Source organism: Chanos chanos, chromosome 1 (assembly GCF_902362185.1).
Source record: "Chanos chanos chromosome 1, fChaCha1.1, whole genome shotgun sequence".
NCBI lineage: Eukaryota > Metazoa > Chordata > Actinopteri > Gonorynchiformes > Chanidae > Chanos > Chanos chanos.
Window position 1 is genome coordinate 37,320,818 of NC_044495.1, and position 23,893 is coordinate 37,344,710.

The 23,893-nt window shown below is 42.6% G+C and overlaps 1 protein-coding gene across 3 annotated transcripts in view; it reads left to right on the forward strand.

The window, feature by feature from the left end:
- Window positions 1-23,893, forward strand: part of ntrk3a (neurotrophic tyrosine kinase, receptor, type 3a) — a 144,227-nt gene that overhangs the window by 38,200 nt on the left and 82,134 nt on the right. For all 3 annotated transcript variants that reach the window (XM_030774734.1, XM_030774749.1, XM_030774742.1), the window contains exon 4: window positions 20,482-20,550. In XM_030774734.1, the coding sequence (XP_030630594.1) occupies window positions 20,482-20,550 (69 nt within the window). The remainder of the gene's footprint in view (window positions 1-20,481; window positions 20,551-23,893) is intronic.

The window sequence follows — 23,893 nt, forward strand, 5'->3', positions numbered from 1 at the left end:
TAAAAAAAAAAAGAAAAAAAGAAAAGAGAAAAAACCCCCCAAAAATCAGCAGAACGTTTAACTTTGCAGGTGTCTGGTTTGCAAGCTCGTCTCGAGGACCGTGCCTTCTTCACCCTTAAATGTCTGTGGAGTAGATAATTACGCATGAGTCACAGGAATGAGGGATCGTGAGGAAAGGAGGAGGTAGAGAAAGAAGGGAAAGCAACAGAGTACCCACATGTTTTTGCTTTGCCTTTTGGCCTTGTATCTTACTGTGCTCGTATCTGTCACAAATAGATGTATTCACTATGCTCAATTCTACCCTCATCTCCTGTGTGCGTGTAGGTGGATATGTACACAGTGATTACAGTGGCGGCACAGTCCAAGGTTTGCCTAGCCTTTTGCTACATTTGGAAGAGAGGTTAGATAGGAGCTTGCCCGACCCTCTTTTTTTTTGGTTCTTTTTTTTTCTTTTTTTCTTTTTCTTTTTCAATCATTCAGTCAGCTTTCGTCCTCACTCCCACGGTACAAGCTGTCGTGAAGTTGCAGCCTCGCTCATTCTGCTCCGCTCTGCTTCTGGCCACGGGTTTGAGGGATTATGGGATGCTTTCGATAAGCTTTTCTTAGACTACCTATCATTTTTTCCCTCCATTTGTTTGTTTGTTTGCTTGCTTTGAGCCAAAGCAGCTATTTCAGCTATAATAAGAATAATCTAAAGGCAGCCTCTCTCTCTCTCTCTCTCTCTCTCTCTCTCTCTCTCTCTCACACACACACACTCACTCACTCACTCACTCACTGAGATGTGGTTTACTGAAAAAGAAGCATCCACTTTAAATTTACTTTCAAACTTTCAAAGAGTTTTGAGTGTATGTAAAAAAACAACAACAAGAATTAAAAAAAAAACAAAAAAAAACAATGCTTTCAGCAGATAGCAAGGTCTATTGGCAGCTCTCTTCGAGGCCACCAGCTGGTACATTATTGATGCTTCCATTCTACTCAAATCCAAGAGAATTCTTTGTCCTTCACACAGTGAGCTGTCCCAAAATCATATGAAAAAGTTTTCAGACCATTGCAGCGTTCTTGCTGGTACACTTTTCTAAATAAAGCCAGTGGTCCACTCATTCCTGTTATATAAAAAAATGACGATCTCTGATGTGCTCAGTTGGACGTATTTTACAAGGAAAGTCGTTTTTATTGATGTCCTCATAGACTTGAATTACAAAAAAAAAAAACCCTAATAGTGTGCAGTAATGGGTCCTCCACCTGATCTGTCTTAAGATGAAGAGATTGGGAATCATGTTGGTAAGTCTGAACATGTATTGGGGTGCTCTGTTATAGGCTGGATGGGTCTGTAGTTGTGTGGAGCCTCTTCTCCATGAGTCATGCTGCACTGCAGGTTTATGTGTGGGTACACTCTTCCTCTCACTCTCTCTCTTCCTCTCTCTCTCTATTTGGTTAGTGCTTAAGGATGAAGAGAAAGAAAGCCCCATCACCCCCCCTCACCCGCCCCTCCTTCTTTTCCTCTCTTCCCCACCCACACCTTTTCAGGATGACATGGCTCGGTGGGGAGATGTTCTTGTGCTGGGGAGATAAAAGCTCTCTGAGAATGGCACAGACATAGACCTGTGCTATGAGAGGGGCAACTAATTGGCTTCTTAGTCAGAGATGTGTCAGAGGAGAGGAGTTGGGGGGTTTTTGACAGTGAGGGGCTTGAATGACATCTCACTGATGGAAAGAGAGAGAGAGAGAGGGAGAGAGAGAAAGAGAGGAAAGAAAGATAAAGAAAAAGAAAGAAAGAGGGCAAAAAGAAAGAAAGGAGAGGGGAAAGAAAAAAGAGTGGGAGAAAAAGGGTGAAAGATGCAGAGAGATCATACTGTTGCTAGATCATACACTGCCAGGGAGAGAGAGCAGACTGAAGACAGAGCAATGTATTTTGTCGGGTGGGATTTATTGAGATGCAAGTGGTCTGGCGTATGTATCCGTATCCGTTCTTCTGTTCTCCATCTGTTTCTTTTTTCTTTTTTTTCAGAGCACTGTCCATCTATCAGGAAATGAATGAACATGTCACCATTTTCCACTTCCATTAACATTTCCCTGGCATTTGATATTCAGAGACTGTCGAAAGTCAAATTTGGAGGTTGGAGTGCCTTCAAGAACCTTCCAATTGTTCTCATCACAAACCAATCAGGCTTTTCAAAAGGGAACTTCCCAGCACTCTATCATTATCCTCCACAGAAACCAAAAGAGTGTGTTTTAAACTTTCTGCCGACAGATAGGATCTAAATCATGGGTACACTGTCCTCATAGATGTCTATCTGATATATCAGGGTTGGGAGTGCTGTTGTTGTGGTGGTGGGGGGGTGGGCTCACCTGGACCCAACAGACCTGAGTTTTGTCTGTAAGACATATCTCCCCATCCTGCGCGACTATATATATATACACAGCCCCCGCCCCGCTTCAGTCCATATGTAAACCACAGGTTTCATTGTGTTGATATCTGCACTTTCATGTCAGAAAGAAGCTTTTTTGGTGCAGGTCTGTCTATCAGTTTAACTTCCTTCCTCACTCAGAAGAAATAATATATCATTACCTTAGCTGACAACCACAGAATGAATAGGTTTGTGAGTCATCCACGCCCATTTGTCTATCTGTCTGTCTGTCTTCCCTTTACCACAGACTGTCTTCAGCGGCCATGCCTCAGGGGATCGTATCTCTGTAACAAATCCACTTGCTGATATGAACATCATTGTCAGTGACCACGGGGCTTTTGCCTTGTGATTTTTGCCCCCCCCCCCAAAGAAATGGCTGCTTGCCTTGTATGTCAGGCTAGGCTAATGGTTTGGGCCGTTCAGCTGCGGAGCAGGATACTGGCTCTGACCTCTTCTTTTCCCTCCCTCGGGAGGCCTTGGTGTCAGGCTGTGACACTGTGTTTGGATCAATACCCCTACTCTGTCACACGCTGTTCTGCCATCGCACCCTCACGACCCAGTCCTGAGGGAACTCAGGGCCGACACCACACAGTCTGTCTGGATCCCTGGCTTCACCGAGTGATACATTTCAACCATGAGTTTCTCAGATGTGTCACTGAAATAGCTTGGAGAAATGAGGGCAGAATGAGGTGAAGCTCTGAAAGATCATTAACTGACATGGAACTGTCTGTGTGTGTGTGTGTGTTATGAAAACTGGTCATTTGAAGAGAGAAAGTGAGGGACACAAAGAGACACTGAGAGTGACAGAGAGCAAAAGCAAAAGACAACAAGGAGAAATCTGAGACATTATAGAAAAAGGTCAAGCTCTTCTGTATTTATGCATCTGCTGAAATCTGCAATTAGGAATATTCTGAACTACAGTGGCTTACTGGGATAAACGAGGATGTGTATGTATGTGTGTGTGTGTGTGTGTCTGTGGGAGGCACAAGTGAAAAAAGACATAAATTCCCTTTACTCATTTATGTTTACCTTGCTATAACCCTAGCTAACTCTAGCTTGTATATTCACATGGTAAATAGAGTGTAGCTCCATTGGAAGTTAATGAAACTATATCAGACACAAGCCTAATGAAACAACCTGACTAAACACTGATACAAATTATTTATTCAAGCTGGCTGTGTTTGCTCTTACCCAGCCCTGGTATAAAGAGTTGTAAGCTCCCCTCCACCCATATAACAAATATCTTCCAACACTCCACACACGATAAATGGGTTGCTTTGGGCTGCACTTCTCAGGAATGCAATGCAAAGCAGGACAGCGCTGTTTACCTTTGACTTAAGAGGGGGTTCGCTTTTACCTCCTGTGGCGTTTTGACAGTCGAGTCTTCTACTGTATTGATTTGAGGCTCCAGAAAGCATGCAGGGGAGTGCTTCATTAGGACCGTCGGTTTCCTGGTATGTTGTGTTTTTGATGAAGTACAGACTATGCCAGGTGCAGATTTAATGCACAGCTCTCGGCCTCACACTATAATTAAATCTGCTCCGTTAATGATCTAATTAAAACCCATCGGAAGTTGAAGAAAAGCTACCACACTTTCATTAAGTAATGTCATGAGAGACTGAAGAATCTTGGCAGACTCTGCCCCTTTTGGCTCTTTTTTATTATTCATTTATTTATTTATGTTTTGGGAAAGCAGTCCAGCTTCTGTTTCCCGACGCAGAACCTCAGGCTGGCAGGAGATTGACATCATGGTTGTCAGAGGAGCAGTTCAGGTCAAGGGCTAGCTGCAGGGTGCAATGACTGAGGGGGCATTTGAGATTTGCAAGGGGTGAAACGTGCACATTATCATAAGGCAACAGTTAAAACTGTTGCCGGCCCTTGTTCAGTTCTCCAACTGTGTCCCAGCAAATACAAGGGCCCACTCAACAAACTTCACATAATGTTTCTTCCACTATGTTCCCTGCTTTTGATGGGTTTTCTTTTTTTTACACACATACACATACACACACACGCACACGCACACGCACACGCACACGCACACACACACAAAAAAACCCCATGCAGACTCTGCCATGGTTAAGGAAGATTATCTCACAAAATAAGCTTAGTTGGAAATTAATGGGAGAAAAAAAAGTCAGTGCTGAACTGCTTTGCTTCCTTTTCTTTCTTTCTTTTTTTTTTTTTTTTGCTATGGAATGAAAATTCCTTTTTAATGGTTCCATAGGACCCAAATGCGTGATTGTATCCCCCCCCCCCCCCCCCCCCCCCGTCACTTCCTTCCGGCCCATATATCTCATTAGATTCTACTCTTCAAATGGTACCGCTGGCCTGAGGAGATAGATCATGTAGCCGGAGATACTGAGCTCCCAGCCCTGGTCAATCCCTCCCTAATGATAACTCATTAGGAGAGAACAGAGTGTCAGAGGGTCTGGTTCTGCTCCTTAAGAGGTGGTTTGGGGAGGGATGGGCTGGGGGTGTGGGTCAGTTGCCTTGAATTAGCCTACACTCCTTCAGTAAGGCTATGGATACCCTTTACTACAGAAAGAATCAGAGGGGTCAGGAGACCTTCAGTCAGTTTTTGTACTCTCAGATAACATTTTTAAATCTAAACAGAGGGGAAAGTGATTGGGCGCTGTGGTTTACCAAAGGTGGTATAAGTGAAGGATTAGCGTCATCCATAAACATGGCACGTATGTTAAACATTATCGAGTCATTAATAACAGTTAGCTAGCCAAAATGTTAGCAGTTGAGTAATGACATGAGTTCTGGTTGTAGTTCCAACAGTATGTGCTGATATGCTTATCTTGACAGAGGTAATAAATATCTGTGAAAATCAATGGAGCACTAGCAATATATAGATACTGAGGTGGGAGTCTGTTAGTTTTGGCTGGTAATCTGCTAGTATGGTGTTGTAGTATGTTGTAATGGTCTGTTAGTGTGTTGTAATGGTCTGTTAGCGTGTTGTAATGGTCTAGTAGTGTGTTGTAATGGTCTGGTAGTGTGTTGTAATGGGCTGGTCTGTAAATGAAGTTGCTAAAGGTGTTACAGTTTCTCTTTCCCACCTCCCCCCTACTCTGTTTCTTGGCCTTTAATCACATCCTGAACAGGTTTTATTTCCATTTGGGGGAAAGTATGGAGTGGCAGAGAGGCTCCAAAGAAAAAAAAAAGATGAAAAAAAGAGAGAAAAATATGTCCCTGGCACTCCCCCTTGTGAAGCTGAGGTGGGTGCAAAGTGACAACGGAGCTTCTCAGGGTTTGCCCAGCCCAATGCCAGCCGGCGCTGCCCACGTGGCAAGTCTACTCGACACCATCTGTCCCGTCCCTGCTGCTCAGGAAATTTCAGCTTGGAAAAATACAAACTCTACATGGCCTGTTCCTCATAGGCCGTTCACCGCAGTATGCCAGGCACGGCATGGCACGGCACGGTACAATGTGGAGTGGTGTGGAGTGGCATTGCATGGCCGTTTCTCTCTCAGACCCCGTTGTCATGGCAGTGGCATCCATCCAGCCAGTGGGCAAGTCAGGAACTCTGTGGCATATTTTGGCCCTCTGCCCTCTGAGTACGGCAGCCATTAAAATTCCTCCTATTGCTGGGTTTTTCTTTCTTTCTTTCTTTCTTTTGTAAAAAATATCCACAGATATCAGAGAGCACAAGCAAAGTGGACTCATAGTAGGGACATAATGATCAATAAAGACTTGTTATTCACTTGAAATTTAAACCGTTGATGATCACTTGCATTTACTAAAGAAAATCCCTCTCTGTTGTGTCACTGGCTAATTAAATCAATTAAAGTTTTTTTTTTTTCATATTGTAGATAGAATTACAAATTCCTTTCAGTATAAGGTCACTTCCACTAACATTCGACTTAGACAATCACAACAATGTCATTGGAGGGACTTTACCAGAATCATGTTACAAATCTACTTATTCTAATTATCAGTATACAGATAGCTAAATGGCCGGACAGACACAGAGATAGAGACAGAGAGTTTCTGATGATTTGATGGTACGAGAGGCAGATGACGCTGTGTTGTGTTCCCGTGGTGTGGAACAAAGGGCTGAGTTTGATCCTTTTGTTCTCCTACTGTGTGGAAAGGATGGCGACAGGTGGTGACCCCCTCAGTTGTCAGAGCAAACTCAACACCAACTCTTTGCTCTCAAATAGTTGGCCGCACCTCTAGCTCCCCCCTCTCACTTCTGAACCAACCTCACTTCTCCTCTGTTTCTTTTTTTCCCCTCTGCACATGGTGAAAGGACTCATTTTGGCCCTCCTGCCTGGGTTTGATAATAAAAGATATGTTGCGCTAAATGTAAGAATATATTTTTGAGTTTTATTTTTTAGAATAATTTTATTTTATCTTTTAGCTTGACAATTCTGTAGTGAAAAGAGGCTAAACAGCATTAACTCTTGGTCTTGGTTGTCTCCACCTGTCTGACCATTTTAATCATCTCATAAAAGCCCTAATTTCTCATTTTGGTTTTGTTTCATTTTTTGGTCAGCATAGTTTTATATTCTCTCTTCCTGACGCGGTTTATCTATTTTTTTTTCCCCTCGCACACTTCCTCGACTTCTCAGCATTCAAACTTAGCTTATGCAATGTCAGCTCCACCTTTTTTCCTGCGTAAATAAATCATTTAACCCATTACTGCCCCTTTTGGCGATCCTGGAAGAACGAGTCCCGTATAGTGCAATGTTATTACAATGTCGTAAATGTGTTACAAACTCTGACTTTTCGGGTAGAACTCACTGTTTTGACAATCCGACATGTTTTCATTTGTTTTGATCCCGGCTGTCTGAGTGGGAGGTTGAAGACGCTGACCTAGTTCACCACGGCATCTGTCTCGCTCATTTTTCATGTAGGCAGTTTCACCCAATCAAGGGTGTCGGCCCAGAGAGTGACCCACCAAATGACACCTCTGTAAAGGTGGTTTTTGCACTTGCTGTCACCTTATTCTTTGGCAGCATATGTCACGCAAAATTCCATCATAATGATGTCGGTTATAGTGTGTATCTGTGTGTGTGTGTGTGTGTGTGGGCTTGAAGAGTCCCAGCCTAATGGTCTGATCTTCCTGATTCTGATCTTCTGAATAGCTCTGTTCTCAAATGAGGCTGAAAAGCCATGGGAACATACTCTCTGGCCAATTCTCTCTCAGAGTTAGACTTCCATACATTAAACTGCCTCCGTAAAACACAGCCATGTGCGTGATCTCACTGCTGTGGGTCATATATCCACTTAAATTATTCAAAACCGAGCGGTCCTATGTATACCCCCCTCCCATAACCTGTGTTTTGGTATTCCCCTGAGGAACGAGAGTCCGTCCTCACCTGTACTCTGCAGTCCGCTAAATTGGAAAGGGATTGGAAGATATCGTCGAGAGGGAAGTCGGAAATGAGAGAGACAGACAGAAAGAGAGTGAATGAAGAAAAAAAAAGGAAAAAAGTACCATTAAGCTCTTTATTGCTGCTCACGTAGCTTGTGCCCCTTTTGGAGGCAGATCGGAGCAGAAGAGAGAACACATGGAGTTATAATCTCTCGTCATTGTGTGTGAAACAGCACTCCTATAGGTTGTGCTGCACTCTGAATAATGTAGCTTGTTTAAGTAATTACAGATGATTGTGAGGCACTAGAATAGCACACAGTTGGTAAGTGGTGCCCTATTGTGCCTTCCACATATTTGACTGTTCAATCAAGATTATACCTGTTCCATTCACCTCATACCCACAGTGTACACTGTGAAGGGTAAGTGCTCACTTTTGATTTCCTTTTTTTTTAATCTCTCTCTCTCTTTTGGCAAACAGGATGAAAAGAAATATCAGATAGAAGATAGATGGGAGGTCAGCTTGACTGATGTGAAATTATTTTAGAAAACAGTCAAACTGTCAATCAGTTGGTCTGCTTCAGCATAAGACTCAGGCTGGTAAACAGTGGGAACATACAACACAACAAATTTTATTGGTGCATGTGTTTTTTTGGTATGTTTTTAATGTTAATTTGTCGTGTTATTACATTATTTTTATGTTAATTCTCTAAGAAATCGAAATAGACGTATACACATTACCTAACAGGCAATATTACCTGTGTTTCTGATGGCTAGATAAGTTGGGATTTGTGTAAGCCAGTTTCAGCAACATGTTTAGAGTATGTTTAGATGGAGTGATGGAGCAGCAGTTAATAGTTTAGGTTCTACTCCTCCTCCTTCATCTATCTGTCTAGTGCTCCCTCCATCTCTTCTTTCTTTCTCCTGACTGTCATGGCTACAGGGATTGATCGATTAGCTCCACATGGAAGCAGCTGTCAGAGCTCACCTCTGCCACAGAAAGAGAGAGAGAGAAAGGGGGAGAGAGAGAGAGAGAGAGAGAGAGAGAGAGAGAGAAGATGTAATGAGTGGAGAGTCAGAAAAGAGGAAAGAGGAAGGGCAGGCCACCTCCTGGGCGGGTAAGAAAAGCAAGAAAAAAAAGGAGGAATGAAATGGATTTGGCATGAGAGGTGGAAACATGCGTCCGTAAAATAGTAAGGAGAAGGAGAAAGAGACTATTCAAAAGGAGAGAGAAAGAGTTTAAAACTCAAAATGGAGGCTTGGTCTGAGAGGCAACCGTGCAGGTTACCTCACTTCCTCTTTATTTCACGTCAATCTGGGTCAGCAACTTAATGGTTAGGTTTTTGTTTAATGCACTGTATGGAAATGATAACTCTCTCTCTCTCCCTTTCTCTCTCTCTCTCTCTCTCACGCACTCACCCACCCTTTTTTCTCCTCTCTTTCATACAGTCATGTATTCTTTATGAATCTGTCAGATATACACCCCCCCCCCCCCCCCCCCCCCCCAGTACCATCTCTGTGAGACACGGCTTTTGTCTTTGTCAACCCATGATTCTTTCTTTCTTTCTTTCTTTCTTTCTTTCTTATTTATATATGTCTTTCTGTTCCCTCGCGGGCCTGTAGGAATGTTGTTGTTGCCCTTGACTGTGTCTGATTACATTTGTGCGTGGCTGTATCTGACACCGTCAGGCTTGACAGCTGCATTAAGCAGGGTCATTTGGTTTGGTTTTCTCTCGCTCTATGCTAAGCATTCTCCTGTGCCAGGTCAAAGCGTTGATCCATACCATATCCTCTATATATTTTTCCACATTAATGATTTAATCCCTAACGGTTGTGAAAGCGGAAAAACAGCGATTAATTGGCAGTCATTAGCCTACTAGCTAATGTGCGTTAACGTAAAACTGTTTCCTTGAAATGTATCAGCATCTCTAATAAACCTTAATACAACAGACCTTGAATGACCCCCATAGTGTGTGAAATATGAGGATGAAAATAACCTAATTTAAGTGAGAAATGATTTCTCATTTTGAACTGCATTGATGGAGGAAGGGAAAAAAAAAACTGTTTACCCATTTGGTCCTGTGCACGCTTGGGTCCTTATCTGAATTTTAAATGTGTTTAAATTAGGCACAGATCTCTGGCCATGACTATTTTTGAACTTCTCTCTCACCCTTGTGTAATGACATGTCACTTTCAGACTGGTTAACATCCTTCACGTGCAATCTTCCCTCTCAGTTACTAAAAGTACGATTGACCGAGAGGAAAAAAGAGAGGCTCCCTTAGGTATACAGGTTCCTGTCGCTCTGTTGCTGTTACGCTGGTCTCTCTCTCTCTCTCTCTGTTTGTGATATGTGTGTGTCTGATTTTTTTTTCGCCTCGCCTTTTGCGTTTGTGAGCCTGGCTTCCTTTGGAGAGCGTTTCTTTTTCCTCTGCTGTCAACCACCAGATGAGTGTGAGGCGTCTGCATGGTGCGTTGCACTGATTCACGCAGGCCCTGTCTCTGTCATTTCATTAAAGTCTAATTAAATGCATCTCATTGCCTGCCACAATGATTGCCTCGGCTCGTGCCATGGAAACATGCAGATGTGTGTGTGTGTGTGTGTGCGCGTGCGTGTGTGTGTGCGCGTGCATGTGTCTGTGTTTGGGGAAGGAGGTGGTGGGGTAACTGTGTTTGTTTTCCTATGTTGGCAGTCTCTCTCACTCCCTTAGTTATTATGTCTCTCTTTCTCTCTCTCTCTCTCTTTCTCTCTCTCTCTCTCTCTCTCTTTTCTCTCTGTTCTCATGGACTTGCAGTGTTACTGTGGACATATTTGGGGGATAAGATTGCCTCACAATGACGTAAATAAAGGTCGGTCTAGTGCTGTGACTGGCCCCAGAACTCAGTCATATCTCTGGACTGTTTGTCAAAGCTTTTGTTGCGGGGGCACGTTATATAGTGGGAGGAAACACAGCAGAGAGCAAAAGAGCTGAGAAATTATTGCATCCCTCTCTCTCTCTCTCTCGCTCTCTCTCACTCTCGCTCTCTCTGCGTGTGTGTTAGTGTGTGTATGGACGACATTTCGAGCAACCACGCTTCCTCTGCTCAGGCAGCGGGAGAAGACAATCTTTTCCCCGTGTCGCATCAGGCTGTGTCGTGTCTGCAGCTGGCAGGGTTGACAGCTCATTGCTTAGTGAAATATTAGACAATAGAGGGTCGACGCTGTGACGTGACTGCGCTTTAATTAAACATTCTCTCAGATTTCTCTTCCATAAGACACACACACACACACACACACACACATTAAAAAAAAAAGATGCAAAAAGCATGACTAGAATAGAACTTTTCCTCTCTCCTCAGCTCTCCCCATAAAAAAAAAAGAAAGAAAAGAAATGTAAAAGAAAAAAAAATCGCCTGTTGGGACTTAGGCTGCATGACACTGCGATTTTGAGCAAGGGTATTAGGCTAAGCTCTGTTTTTGTATCTGATATCACCTGGCCTGCCAATTTTAAATACTTTTTTTTTTTTTTTTTTGCATATACTCAAATATTTTAGGATCTGGCAATAATTTCTAGATTCTATATTTTGTTGCTGTCAAATCGGTTTTGTCAGAGAGGGAGAATGTGCTGGCAGTCACCTGAACTGGCTTGAGTTGGAGAGCAATGACAAAAGACCCATGAGAGAGAGAGAGAGAGAGTAAGACTGTGTTTGTTAGTGGCAGAATGCCATACGCTTATTGTCAATTTCATCTACTCCGTTCCCGCTTTCTGCCAACGCTTGGCTTTCTCATAAACACGCACGCATACAAATGCAGGCACACACACACGTGTGCATGGGCGCGTGCACACACACACACACACACACACACACACACACACACACACTTCAATTGACCGAGCTCACTGATTCTGATTCTAGCCAGTGAAAGTGCTAATATTAAAACTGTCTGTGTGTGCGTGTGCATTTGTGTGGGTGAGAGAGAGAGAGAGAGAGAGAGAGAGAGCGAGAGACACTATATTTAAGTTTACGATGTCCCCCCCCTCTGTTCAATGCACTGACCATATTCTGCCAGGACACTGCTCCCCTGATTGATTTTTTGGTCACACTTTGGCAGAGTAATTTGTAAATTAATTCAGAAAATAGAAATGGAAAGAAAGTAGTCAGTAGAGTCTGAGTCCTCCACAGTCCCACAATCCTGCAGTTTCTCAGACCAGACCTACTAATCGACGCATAATGTAGCAACACCCAGAGGAGCACTCTGAAATCCCGTGTTGAGAGTCAAAAAGGAAACAGGAAAACATTACAACGATATTAAACATTGTCACAATCAGCTCAGGTCATAATACCGGAATAGATCCCACTTTAGAAAGTCATAAATCTTGGCCTGGCAAAAGCTCCTAGGTCTTTAATGAAACAATTAAATAGTGGAACATGAGGAGCGAGGCCCTAGACAAAAAGCGCAGTCTCCATTTCTGTAGTTGTTTTGCCTAGAAGCCATAATACAGTGACTAAGGGAGTAATCATACACAAGCACAGAGGGGAAGGGCTAATATTATACCCGCTCTGCTGATTAATGTATCTCTGCCAAAGTGACAACAGAGTACTGCCTTTGTTTTTCTTTTCTTTCCTTCCCCCCCCTCTCTCTCTCTCTCTCTCTCTCTCTCTCTCTCTTCTTCACTTTCCCATACAAACTGAGCAACAGCTTTGCTCTTTCACTCACATTTTCCTGTCAGTCCATGGAAGCAAATGCTGGATGTGGACATGCAGAAAGAGAGAGAGAGAGAGAGAGAGAGAGAGAGAGAGATAGCCCCTTTTCCACTGACGCGGTGCCAGGCCGGTGCCTAACTGAGAACTGGGGCCGCGCTTTTTCATTGAAAAATACTGGTACTGGTGCCAAAAAGCTGGCGCCGGCACGTCACTGCAGAATTGCTGGTCCTAAAAGTTGGAGCCGCAGACATCAGTGGCTATGCAAATAAAAACCACGCGAGAACCAATCAGTTCAGTGTTTGATGTGTTTGGTACATGACGCTCTCTACAGAGGCGAGAGTAACAAAAGAAAGTCTGACCAAGATAGCGGTAGGCTAAAGGCTATATGTAGCATGAAAATATGTATATGATTAAAAAATGTATGGGCGACCATTTGTGTCAACATCAACACAGGCTGTTGTTTACATGTTACATGAATGTAGTCGGACCCAGAGCGGTAGAAAAAACTCTCTCTCTTGGCTCGGGTTGGTGCAAATAGACCACTGTAGAGCTTCGTTTGAGCACTCATTTAAATTTTTGAGCTAGGTGACAGGCTTACTATTTTTGTGAATTTTGCCCCCAGAGCAAAAAGTTTTAGGGCAAAATTCGTGAGATGTTTCGCCTTGCGAAAAGTAAATTTATAAAAACCAAGCACATGCGTTCTGTCCGACATTATTTTTTCCCCATGGAAATTACCCAAACTTTTGCTACGAAGCGTTTGGTTCCCAAACCTGTGGGAATGCGGGCTGGTTCTCAAAAGGCACCAAGGCAGCACTGACTCCGCACCGGCACTGGCACTAGCATGGTCCTAGTGGAAATGAGCTAAGAGAGAGAGAGAGAGAGAGAGAGAGAGAGAAAGAGAGAGACATCTTCCATTGGTGGAGGTGTCTCAGAGGTTAGCATCTACAAGTTGCCATTGGCCCCACATTAACTTAGTGAGCATACTGATGGGGGATACTCTCTGGGGGAACGCGACCGTGCTGCCGCTCCATTTAAAAGCGCGTCACCATGGGAGCTAGCTATCGGCAACATGGCCCCGGCACTCTATCAAGCGGTCAGTGTAATTGACAGATTGTGCTCTAGAGGAGCTGACAGGTCCGCTGATGGCTGTTCATCTCTGTTCCGCATCGAGTCGAGACCTTCCAAATGGAACTCAACGTCAGTTTACAGCAAAGGTGAAAGGAGAAGCTTTTGGTCAGACGTGGGGAGAAGGAGGATTCTTTGTACAAAAGGATATTTTGAGAATGAAAGAAGACGTTTAACCTCCTGCAGGATAAGAAGATAGGGCTGTTCTCAGATGTTTCCTTTGTTTGACAGAAGTTCCATTTGAGTACTGGATTAATGAAAAATTCCCAGGTTGTGCTGATATATTATACAAGCGATGTTATTTTCATACTGAGTGTAAATGGACTCTCAGAAAATCCTGAATCCTGACGTGTCCACACAGTGCATGTAGTGTCGGTTAAAATGCTCTTTTAACCATGAAAAGCCTTTTTGGGTTGCTCTCTGGAGCTATGACACATTTTAACTCTTCTCATGCCACTCTGTTTTCTTTTAAAGAGAGAGAGAGGACACTGAATAAAGGCCTCTGTGGTAACCTATGAGAGAGAAAGAGAGAGAGAGAGAGAGAGAGAGAGAGAGAGAGAGAGAACTGAGTGGAATTAAGGAATTTCAGCACTGAAAGCTGTCCAGTAACTTACAATCCTGCACCGTGTTTGAAGTCTTAGTAATGTAAGCATTGAAACAGTAACAGGAGAGACAGAAATAAACAACACTCCATTTGCTTTTATTCATTTAATTCAAGCTGAATGATACTAGTGGCTTTGTTGATAATGCTTTTGAAACCATGCCTTTCCATTCCTGTTTTATTTGAGCACAGAGGGATGTGTCAGCTTTGAAAAACAATACAACGCTATTTGCTTGCATATATACAACCATAATTATCTTCATACTGTAAAGCAGATATAGCAGAGAAAATCCCCTGATTCAGAGGGCAGAGATCTAAGAAAGCTATGCATTGCTTTCTCTGGTATTATGTTTTCTAGGTCTTAGGAAAGGCAGAGTGAATTAGCATTTAAAGCAACCTTACAGTATGTAGGACAGCATAAAACGCCATAAATAACTGACAGCCGTACGGGGTAAACAGCCATAGTGAGATGCGTGAAGCAGTCTAAACAAAACCAACGGGGCGATACATCGCTGACATAGCTGGGCATTTGAATATTTCTGTGGGAAAAGCCTGAGTTAAAAGAGCTAAAGGGAAGAGTCCTTGAGGATGAGTTTGATGAATGTCCTCTTGCCTTAATATTTACCAAAGACCTTGTGAAAAATTCCTCCTAAGTTATTTTTCACGGACAGTTGTGTAAGGGTGAGGTGTGATACTTAAAGGTGGGAGTGCGTGTGTCTGTGTGTATGTGTGTGTGTGTGTGTGTGTGTGTGTGTGTGCGCGTGTGTGAGCGCTTGCATGACTTTATTTGGGTTTGTGTGTAATTTGTTTGTTTTCCCATTGTTAGTTTGGTTATGGGTCACATGACGTTAACACAAGAAGTATTGGAATTACCAGCCAATAAATTTTGTTATTGACTTGATTATGTGACACTGGTGTGTGTGCAATTAAAACTAGTGCCTGTGCGTTTTCTGTTGGGACAAGTTGTTGACAGATTTTAGTAAGTTCCTTTCCTTGTGACCAATTTTCATAATATCAATAAACCCCAAGCTATTTCAGTTCATGTCTGACTCACAACCAGTCATAAACATGTCATTTTCGAGATGATAAAAAGTAATCTACCGTTTAGACCCCAACTTGCTCTTATCACCCTGTTTAACATGAGCCTTTGAAAAAAATCTCATCCAGTCTTCGAGAATCAGTTAAGACATGCTTAACTGGTCGAAAACCTTCCATAACACCGCAATTTGAAATCTGGACAGGCCTCAGCTTCTCTCCTGACTCTGGCCAGTGGCATGTATTCTCTCACAGGTGTCATGATACAAAAGATGTTTTTCTCATCAAAGGTGCCAAGCAGCATTCTGCTGACGGCGTGCCAAGCCGGGCATCCTGCGGACCTGTTACCGTCCTGAGGGACTAACACCTGTTGTCTAAGCAGGGAAGGTTCATTCTTGTTTACAGGTAACGGCCCATCCGGAGTCGGGTCGCCGTGGCCCGCTCGCCAACTAGATGGCGATAAAAGACCCAGTCCCGCGACTTGGACGGTACCAGTACCCCTCTTGCTCCATTTTAATACTTCGGTACTTGTGACATTGTTTTTAGGCTATGCATCTAATTGCTGTTTTATGGCAACCTGCATTTTACCCCTCACTGCTGTTTTCCGAGCTCTGCATTATTGATGAGATTCTCTGGCTCCCATAACCCCCTTTACTCAGCCAAAGGTAATGACAGTTTTTTTTCCCCACCCCACCCTCCCTCAAAGATGATCTGTTGGTTCAGACTTGTGCCTACCTATGCAGAAAAGCATGACATAGAAAGGCAAGGGGGTGTGAATATCAGAACCAGCATGCTTAATTAAGCTCAGCTGTGCTCTGTTGATATGCAATCAGGAGATCAGTTAGCCAAACATGCGTCATGTGATTCACCTGTAATGTAAGCAAAATGACTCAACACAGTAAAAAAAAAAAATTCAATAGTTTAAGAAGGTTTAATGAATTAACCAAACCTTGACATTTAGTCATCTAAAATTACAAAACTGGTTTATTTGGTTGTTCTTTTGTTTAATTTCATTTTATTTGTCTGATCACCGCTTTGCAAGCAGTAATGAGTTGTACAGTAGTGTAACTTTCCTCTTAAAATTCTCTCTTGCTAATACCAATAGAATGCAGCATTATTAAAGAACAGAACAAAAGGCGTATTAATTAAACAAAATATTAAAACACAGTCAAGAGTAATAAAAAAACCTTTCAATATGATAATATATATTATCGACATTTTTAGTAATGAATAAATCTTCAAAGATGATATTCATCTACCAAAACCTTTTTGTTTCTCTTACAGCTCTAATATCAACATGTACCTTTCGCTTTTTTGGCTTGCACGTCACGTTTGATGTCTGATTGGATTTATTTATTTATATATTGTCTCCTCTCCAAATCCAATTTTAGCTGACATTTCTCCTGACTGTAACGAAGGATGACCTTTGAAAAGGACACTTCCAGCATGTCCAGAGCTGGTACGGTGTGGAGGGAGGGAGGCACAGAGGGAGGGAAACAGGCGTGTCTGGCTTTGCCTCTGGACCCTCCCCTCCTCTCTCCTCTTTCAAAAGTGTAGCAGCCCACTCTCCACTAGGTGGTGCATCTTGGGAAGACCTTAATTAATATGTAGTGACCCGTTCTTGATCATGGCTTGATCAAGGCTAACGGTCTCTCTGAATCCTCTATGGTGGATTTGCTGATATATAGGGAAAGAGAGGAAGGTGAAGAACTATAAGAGAAAAAAAAACCCTCATGTTTTCACACAGTGTCTGGAAGACAGCTAATGAAGCTTTCACTTGATAATTACTCCTCTCCTATGTAAATCAGATTTGTGATCCAGATTTGACGTTTGACGTTTTTGCCCGACGACCCCCCACCCCACACACACACAACCACACACACACACACACACACACACACACACACACACACACACACACACACACGCACGCACACACATACGCACACACGCCCCAGACCTGCATGAGACCGTCACCAGTCTTACGCCTTTTCGTCAAGGGCCCACAGGTGACAACGCTTGTAAGCTTATAAATGCAAGGACATGCCAGCGCTCTATTTTGCATACAGCTCTGCATAAACGTCGGCTGTTATGTGACATTACACACTTGTTCGCCACGCATAGATATGCAAACAACAACTTAATGAGGGAAAAATCTTCATCTTCCAACATGCATTCCTGTGGAATGTCAGGCCTCTTGATGACCCCCTCCCCCCCAATTCCTCTCCACCCTCCACATTTTCAACCATCTCTCTTCCAGTAATTGATGTCTGAGTAACAATCTGTGCCAGATTATTTGTATGCTAAATTCTCTCAAGGGGAAAGGGAAAAAAATAGGTTGCAAGCATGAAAACAAATTCCACACCAATGCACAGTTTGTGTACACGTGCATTTGTGTACGTATGTCCGTGTTTGTTTATTTGTATTCTCTTGATGCCTGGCTTTGCTTTGGGTTTTCTTTACGTTTGACATGATAACCATTATCATATTTATCACTGTTTTCCAAAGGAGGAGAGCCTAGCCGACACAGGGAGAAATACAGCTCTTGACGCAAATATATTTTTGATGTAAATAAGTTGTGTCAAGAGCCTTGCCTAAATCAATCCTAGCGATGAATAATTCTGTTTTGTACCACTGTTTTGTCAACAGGGCAATATTCCAAATCTATTCATTATGAAAACTCATTGCTTTGAATGTTTTATGATCTAATTCCAGCTCTCCTTAGGAGAGTCCTTGAAAGGACAGTTTCAATTCTATTTCCTATTAGTGTTTTCTCCACAACCCCACGGTGAGTGAGAATGTGACCGCCAGTCTGAGTCACTTGTTGGTTTAGTCTGTCCGGGCCTCTCGCTACCCAATGTCCAGATGAACTCTCTCTGTCATTGTGTGCCAAGAATAACAATATCTGTGGAGAAGAAAAAAAAGACAGCCATTCCATTTCCCTGTGGACACTACTTTAATAATCTCATTATCAATTTAATGAGGTGATTAGAATGCTGAGGGCAACAGGGAGTGGGAGAAAGTGTGTGTTAGTGAGAGGGCATCAGTTGCAGTATGGAAGGTTATTGTGGTGTTTGCGGGGGGGTGGAGGTGGGGGGCTGGGGGGTTGTCAATAAGGCTACCACAGTATCTCAGTGGTTCGGCGGGGGTGTTGACCGATGCCTGGCATGTTGCGTTGCGGACGGAGCCTGTCCTCCTTAACCCCTACAAACACCACCCCTGATCCTGCCTCCTCTTCCTTGCCTTGTGGCATAGGAAATGGGGGTAAAATAAGGTGTGAGGATCCTCAGCCTTGAGTTGCTATGGAAACAAGTTGGCGAGTGGGAGAGCGCTCTTTTGTTGCTGGAGTTCTCGGAGCTCCACAAGAGGGACTGGCTAAGCAGTGTCAGATTAGGGATATTAGCATCTTTTTGCAACTGCATTCCCGAACCAGAAAACAAATGCAAGGTTTCTATTTATTCATTTACTCTTAGGCAGTCTTATCTTAAATAGTGATCTGTATATGTACTTCATTTGAACTGCCTTGGTCAGACACTTGCTAATGACCAGTGTGGTCCACAATAAATCACTTCATCGGTTTTCTGTTTTTCAGGTGTCATACCAGAAGATCCCAGTTCATTTTCTGAGAGATCTTCAGCCAGTTTAGGTTTTACATGGCAATCATTTCCTATGTGAGCTCTGGGTTTGTCGGTCGATTCTGCTCAAACAGCGTTTGAGACACTCACTGTCTCGGGGTCTTGACTATTGACTCTTAGACTTGAGGAATCATGGAGAGCTGGTGATAGAAAGGGTCTGATGCAGCAGTGCTGTCCTTGCAAAAGGTTTCACTTGAAAAATTGTCTTTATGACAGATGAGCAAGGTGTCTTTCACTGTGAGCATTCGTAAACCATGGCACGGGAAACGCTGTATAACTTCAACCAGTGCTTAAGATCCTGAATGGCAAAATAATGAGAAATGAAAATCAAATGACGTTTTTGGATCATTGTATAAATGTTACGCGGCTTTGAAACACTCGGGGAAAAAAATTTCCTTTCTAAGTATCTGAAATTATTACCTTGTAGGTCGGTGCTTCAGTTTAATCAAACCATCACGCTAAAAGCTGAAGCGGTGAGGTAAAATATTTCTTGTGACAGTTCTCCATTTCTTGTCAAAGTGTGTGTTGTTAAACCCCCCTTTTCTGAGAAGAATCAGGCAACGGTAAGTTAGCTCTCCCTGCTTACAGACAGTATAGCATAAGGCTCCCTTGTTTGTTCTGACTGTCAGTTCCAGCCTTGAGAAGAGCAGGTATAGTAAGGTATCTGTTCCAGTAAGCATTGCCTCTGGCCGGTGTTTAGTCTTGCTGTCAGTGTTGGCTCTGAGAGGAGCAGGTTGAAGGGACAGGTCAGGGACAGGAGGCATGCAGGGGGAGGCAGCAGTTCCCCCCTGGGCAGAAGCAAGGCTAAGAGTGCAGTGGAACGCATCGACTAACTGTCACCCGACCCTGATAGGATCTAACCAGGCCACTGTTTTGGGGTATTAAGTGATCTGAAGTATTCAATAAATATTGATAATGAGGGGAGACTGCTAGTGAGGCCCCAGGGTTTGTGTTTCATCTCTCCTGAGAGGACCACTACTACTGCTCTCCCCTCCTTCTTTATGTGTTTGTCTCAGGATATGGGAAGATGGGGGGGGGCAGCTCTAGGGGTCAGGGTGTTTATGGAGGAGAGCAAGGGGATGATTTTCATATCACTATATTTACTGCAGTATGGCCTGGTCTTACGGTTATTGCTTTCCATTTTCCAGTTGCCTTTTCTTATTATTTACTGAAGCTGGGTCCCCTGTGGACTGCACACACAACCATTACTTAGTGTCCTTTCACTTCTATTTTAGAGTAATGCCTCAATCTTCGTCTCCACCATCTAAAAGCACTGCTGGAGTACATGTCTTCTCTGTCTCTCAGTCACTTCTACTCTATTGAATTTTCTGGCTTTTAGAACCCCAGGCCCAATCTCTCTCTCTCTCTCTCTCTCTATCTCTCTCTCTCTCTCTCTCTCTCTCTCTCTCTCTCTCTCTCTCTCCCTCTCTTGCTCCTCTCTCCCCCACTCATTCTCTCTCTCTCTACCTCTATTTAATTTGTTGTCTCGAAAATGACCAAGTTTCCTACTTATTGGATTGTCAGAGCTGTAGGCTCTCCTACTGCTCCTCTTATTCCCTGAGTTCTCCTTGCTGGTGTTCTGTTGCTTTTGTCCCTAGTGTTTTCTTCATGAGCTTGTCACAAGTGTTTCCTGATAATATCATTTATCTCTCTCTTCTTTTTTTGTCTTTCAGAAACTTATCTAAGAACCCTCTAGCGACACTCTCCTGGCAGCTTTTCCAGAATCTGCAACTTTTTGAGCTGTAAGTTTGTATTTTGTCTTTACTTTTTATCCTGAGTGTTCTCAAAGTGATGTCATGTAATGTTGGATCATATAGAGCTTTTGCATAGTCTTTGATTGTGGAAATGTTTTTTCGATTCATTGGCTATTCATGATGTTGTTTGTAATTACAAGAGGTTTGGAAATGTGAGTTGGAGTGTTTCTATCCCTATGGTTTCATCTTTGGATTCATCGAAGCGCACTCTCAAAAAAAAGCACACTCTTTAAAAAAAGTGTGTTTGAGTGTATCTGAAGGGAAATTTTGAACCACTTGCATGTGTATATGTTTACGGAGAATATGCGAGCAATCACTGTGTTTATGATGCAAAACTGTGAGCTGTTTGGCAAGACGGCCTGCCCGCCCTCCTCCCCAAGATTACATCAAATCAAGTGGAGCGTTTGAAATAATCACCGTTGGAGATATTACTCTTCTCCAGTTGTGGGAATCGGTGTGTGTGTGTGTGTGTGTGTTCTCACCAATCTGCTGAGTACAGCAAGGGCTTTCATTCAGCCGCCCGTGGAACAAAAGGGAAACAGGACCGACAGTTCCTCTTTCTTCCTCCGGTCTCCTCAGTAAAGGGGTATTTTAAGCCCAGAAGGAGGGCAGCTCCATAGAGAAGAGCCATCTTCACTGCAGGGTTAGCCTGTCCTTTCACATGCACCACGAGTAGAAGAGTTTAGGACAAAACATTCAGACGTTGTTGTCCTTTCAGTATCTGCAATAATGACTATTTTTATGTTTGGGTTAGTAATACAGAATACTATTTATAAATGCTTTAGAGTGTGTTTTGTATGCCACTGCAGGGTGAATCAGTTGTTTTGAAACCTATGGCCCTCTTTTTTTAGAAGCTGTTATTATGGTGACCGCTCAATTCGTATGACACAGCCGACTGTTACAACCCTTGTTTTATGTTATCCACATGTATGTCTATAAAGCGAACATATGATGTGATATAATATAATAGTAACACATCTCTGACCAAAATAAGGCTTAAATTAATGTAAAGCTAAATTATGATTAGTAATGAGGTTAGTGACCACACACTAGTGACTGCTGCTGGTTGTGTGTAGTTAAGCTTGGTTTACACATGTAAATGACTATAATAATTGTTTTGTTTTGAGAGCAATGCCAAACATGATATGACTATTGATGGGCAGTAATGGAAGCTGCCGTGATAAAAGAATTAGGATGTCGGACCCTTCAGGGTGTACAGTCATGGATTTTCACATGTGTCATTGAACATATTGTAGAAACACCAAAAACAAAACTTTCTGCTGTCCTCCTCATACTAATATTGCTGCTGTTGATACATTTCAGATGCAAATAATCTGCAAGTGACCATTTACAACCCCTTCACTGGAGAGTTTGTTTTGTTAAATCTTTAATTGTTTAAAATTTAAATAGTACCCACTTGTTACCAAATACAAACCAGGATCAGACATGTCGTAGGCTGTAAAAACCTGACATGAATACAGTGCCGTTTGGAACAGACTTTAGTTTTTAGATCAGACTTCAGTGGAGCCTGACGTACATTTTTGGGAGAGCTGTTATTGGCCTGTGAAGAACAGTTGGTCGGTCGTCACAGAACCAAGGACTACTGGGAACATGTCTGTTGATGAAAATCAGAGAAGCTGAAAGATTAGCTTTTTGGGTGTTTTTTTTTTTTTTTTTTTACTATTTAGAGAGAACTATAAAGATTGAGAGAAAGTGTAGTACTTTCAGAAAGGAGACAAACATTTTTTTAAGTGTCCCATGTTCGAAATTGAAGACTACATGTTTATTTACATATATACACGTGTATATATATATATATATGTGTGTGTGTGTGTATTTTTCATACTCAGTAAGTGCACCTTTACTGAGTATGAAACATATAGTTCCACTGAGCTTTCTGGTCAAAAATAATTATACAGACCTACCAAAGCTCACCAGTTTTCACAATGGACACAAAACTACAAAACAAAGTTACCCATTCAAATAATAATCACAGAAAAACTAATATGCTCTAAATAGTCTTCTATAAATCCATCTTAGTTGGAGTGTGTATGTATGTGTGTGTGTGTGTGTGTGTGTGTGTGTGTGTTGGGGGGGGGGGGGGTCGTCGTGCACGCACATATGAGTGACTATATATCTGTGCATGTGTGTGTGAGCGATTATGCATCTGTGTAGTAATTGCTCTCAGGTTTTCCTCATGATGGCAAGACAGAACAGCATAAGGTGAAAGAGTGGGGCATGCTGGCGCCACAGCCCTGGAACTGTAATCACAGCGAGGGGAATGACCTGTGTGGATAAGCCGGCACTCTCAGGAAACCTGCTACCTTATCAGGAGTATTGGCACAGAGGAGTGCTGCCAATCTCCCTTGCCCTAAATAGGCTCCTTCACAGGGTGCAGTGTCACAAATTAGCTGCTTTACTGAGGAGAGAGAGAAAAGGGGAGAGAAAGAGAGAGAGAGGGAGAAGAATGGAGGGAGGGATAAAGAGACAAAGGAAAATAAGTGGAGAGTGAAGACTTATGATTTGTGTCACTCATAAAAAATGAAAGGAAAAGAAAAATACTGAATAAGTGAATGACAGAGAAGAAAACATGTGATTTACATAGTAGCTAAGTCCATAGCCTCATTTCCAGCCAGCAGTGTAACACCAGAGCACCAGAGCTGCTAAATCACTGCTTCCTTTTTGACATACTGTCTGTGATATTTTTTTTTCTTTCTTTTTTTTTCCATTTACATCTGTTCTCTATGCAAGCCTTATCCTTTCTCGCTGAAGGAACACGTCAAGGGAAAAAAAAGCCCCCACCAATTTCAATACAAGACTGCAGTAATCAGGAGAGGAAGGAAAAAGCCTAAATCCAGCAACACTATGGCCCTTGAAATCAGATCTTTGTGTAGACTGAATGAGCTGCCACAATTAGCCTCTCGTTTAAGATAACACAGTCGCTGAGAAAGTAGCTTGAATTCAGGTGCTGATATGGGTTGGGTGTATCATTTGTCTGTGTGTCTGTGTTTGTGTGTGTGTTTGTGTTGTCGGAAAATCCAATTAGCCGTGCACTGTAAATAACACTCCATGGAAGATAAGCAAGATTGCTTTTCTTTCATTTATTTACTGTATTTGCTTTGTTTATTCATTTATTTAGTTAGTTAGTTAGTTAGCTATTTAATTGATTGTTTATTTATTTGCTTGAATTTAAGAACTCGAGAAGCTACGAAGGTGTCTTTCATCAGACATTCCAAGTTGGAAAAATTACGGGAAGAAAAACAGAACGAAATACTATTTTCATAGTGTTGAATTTAATGTTATTTACAGTTCTGTAACATTAGTTACAGAT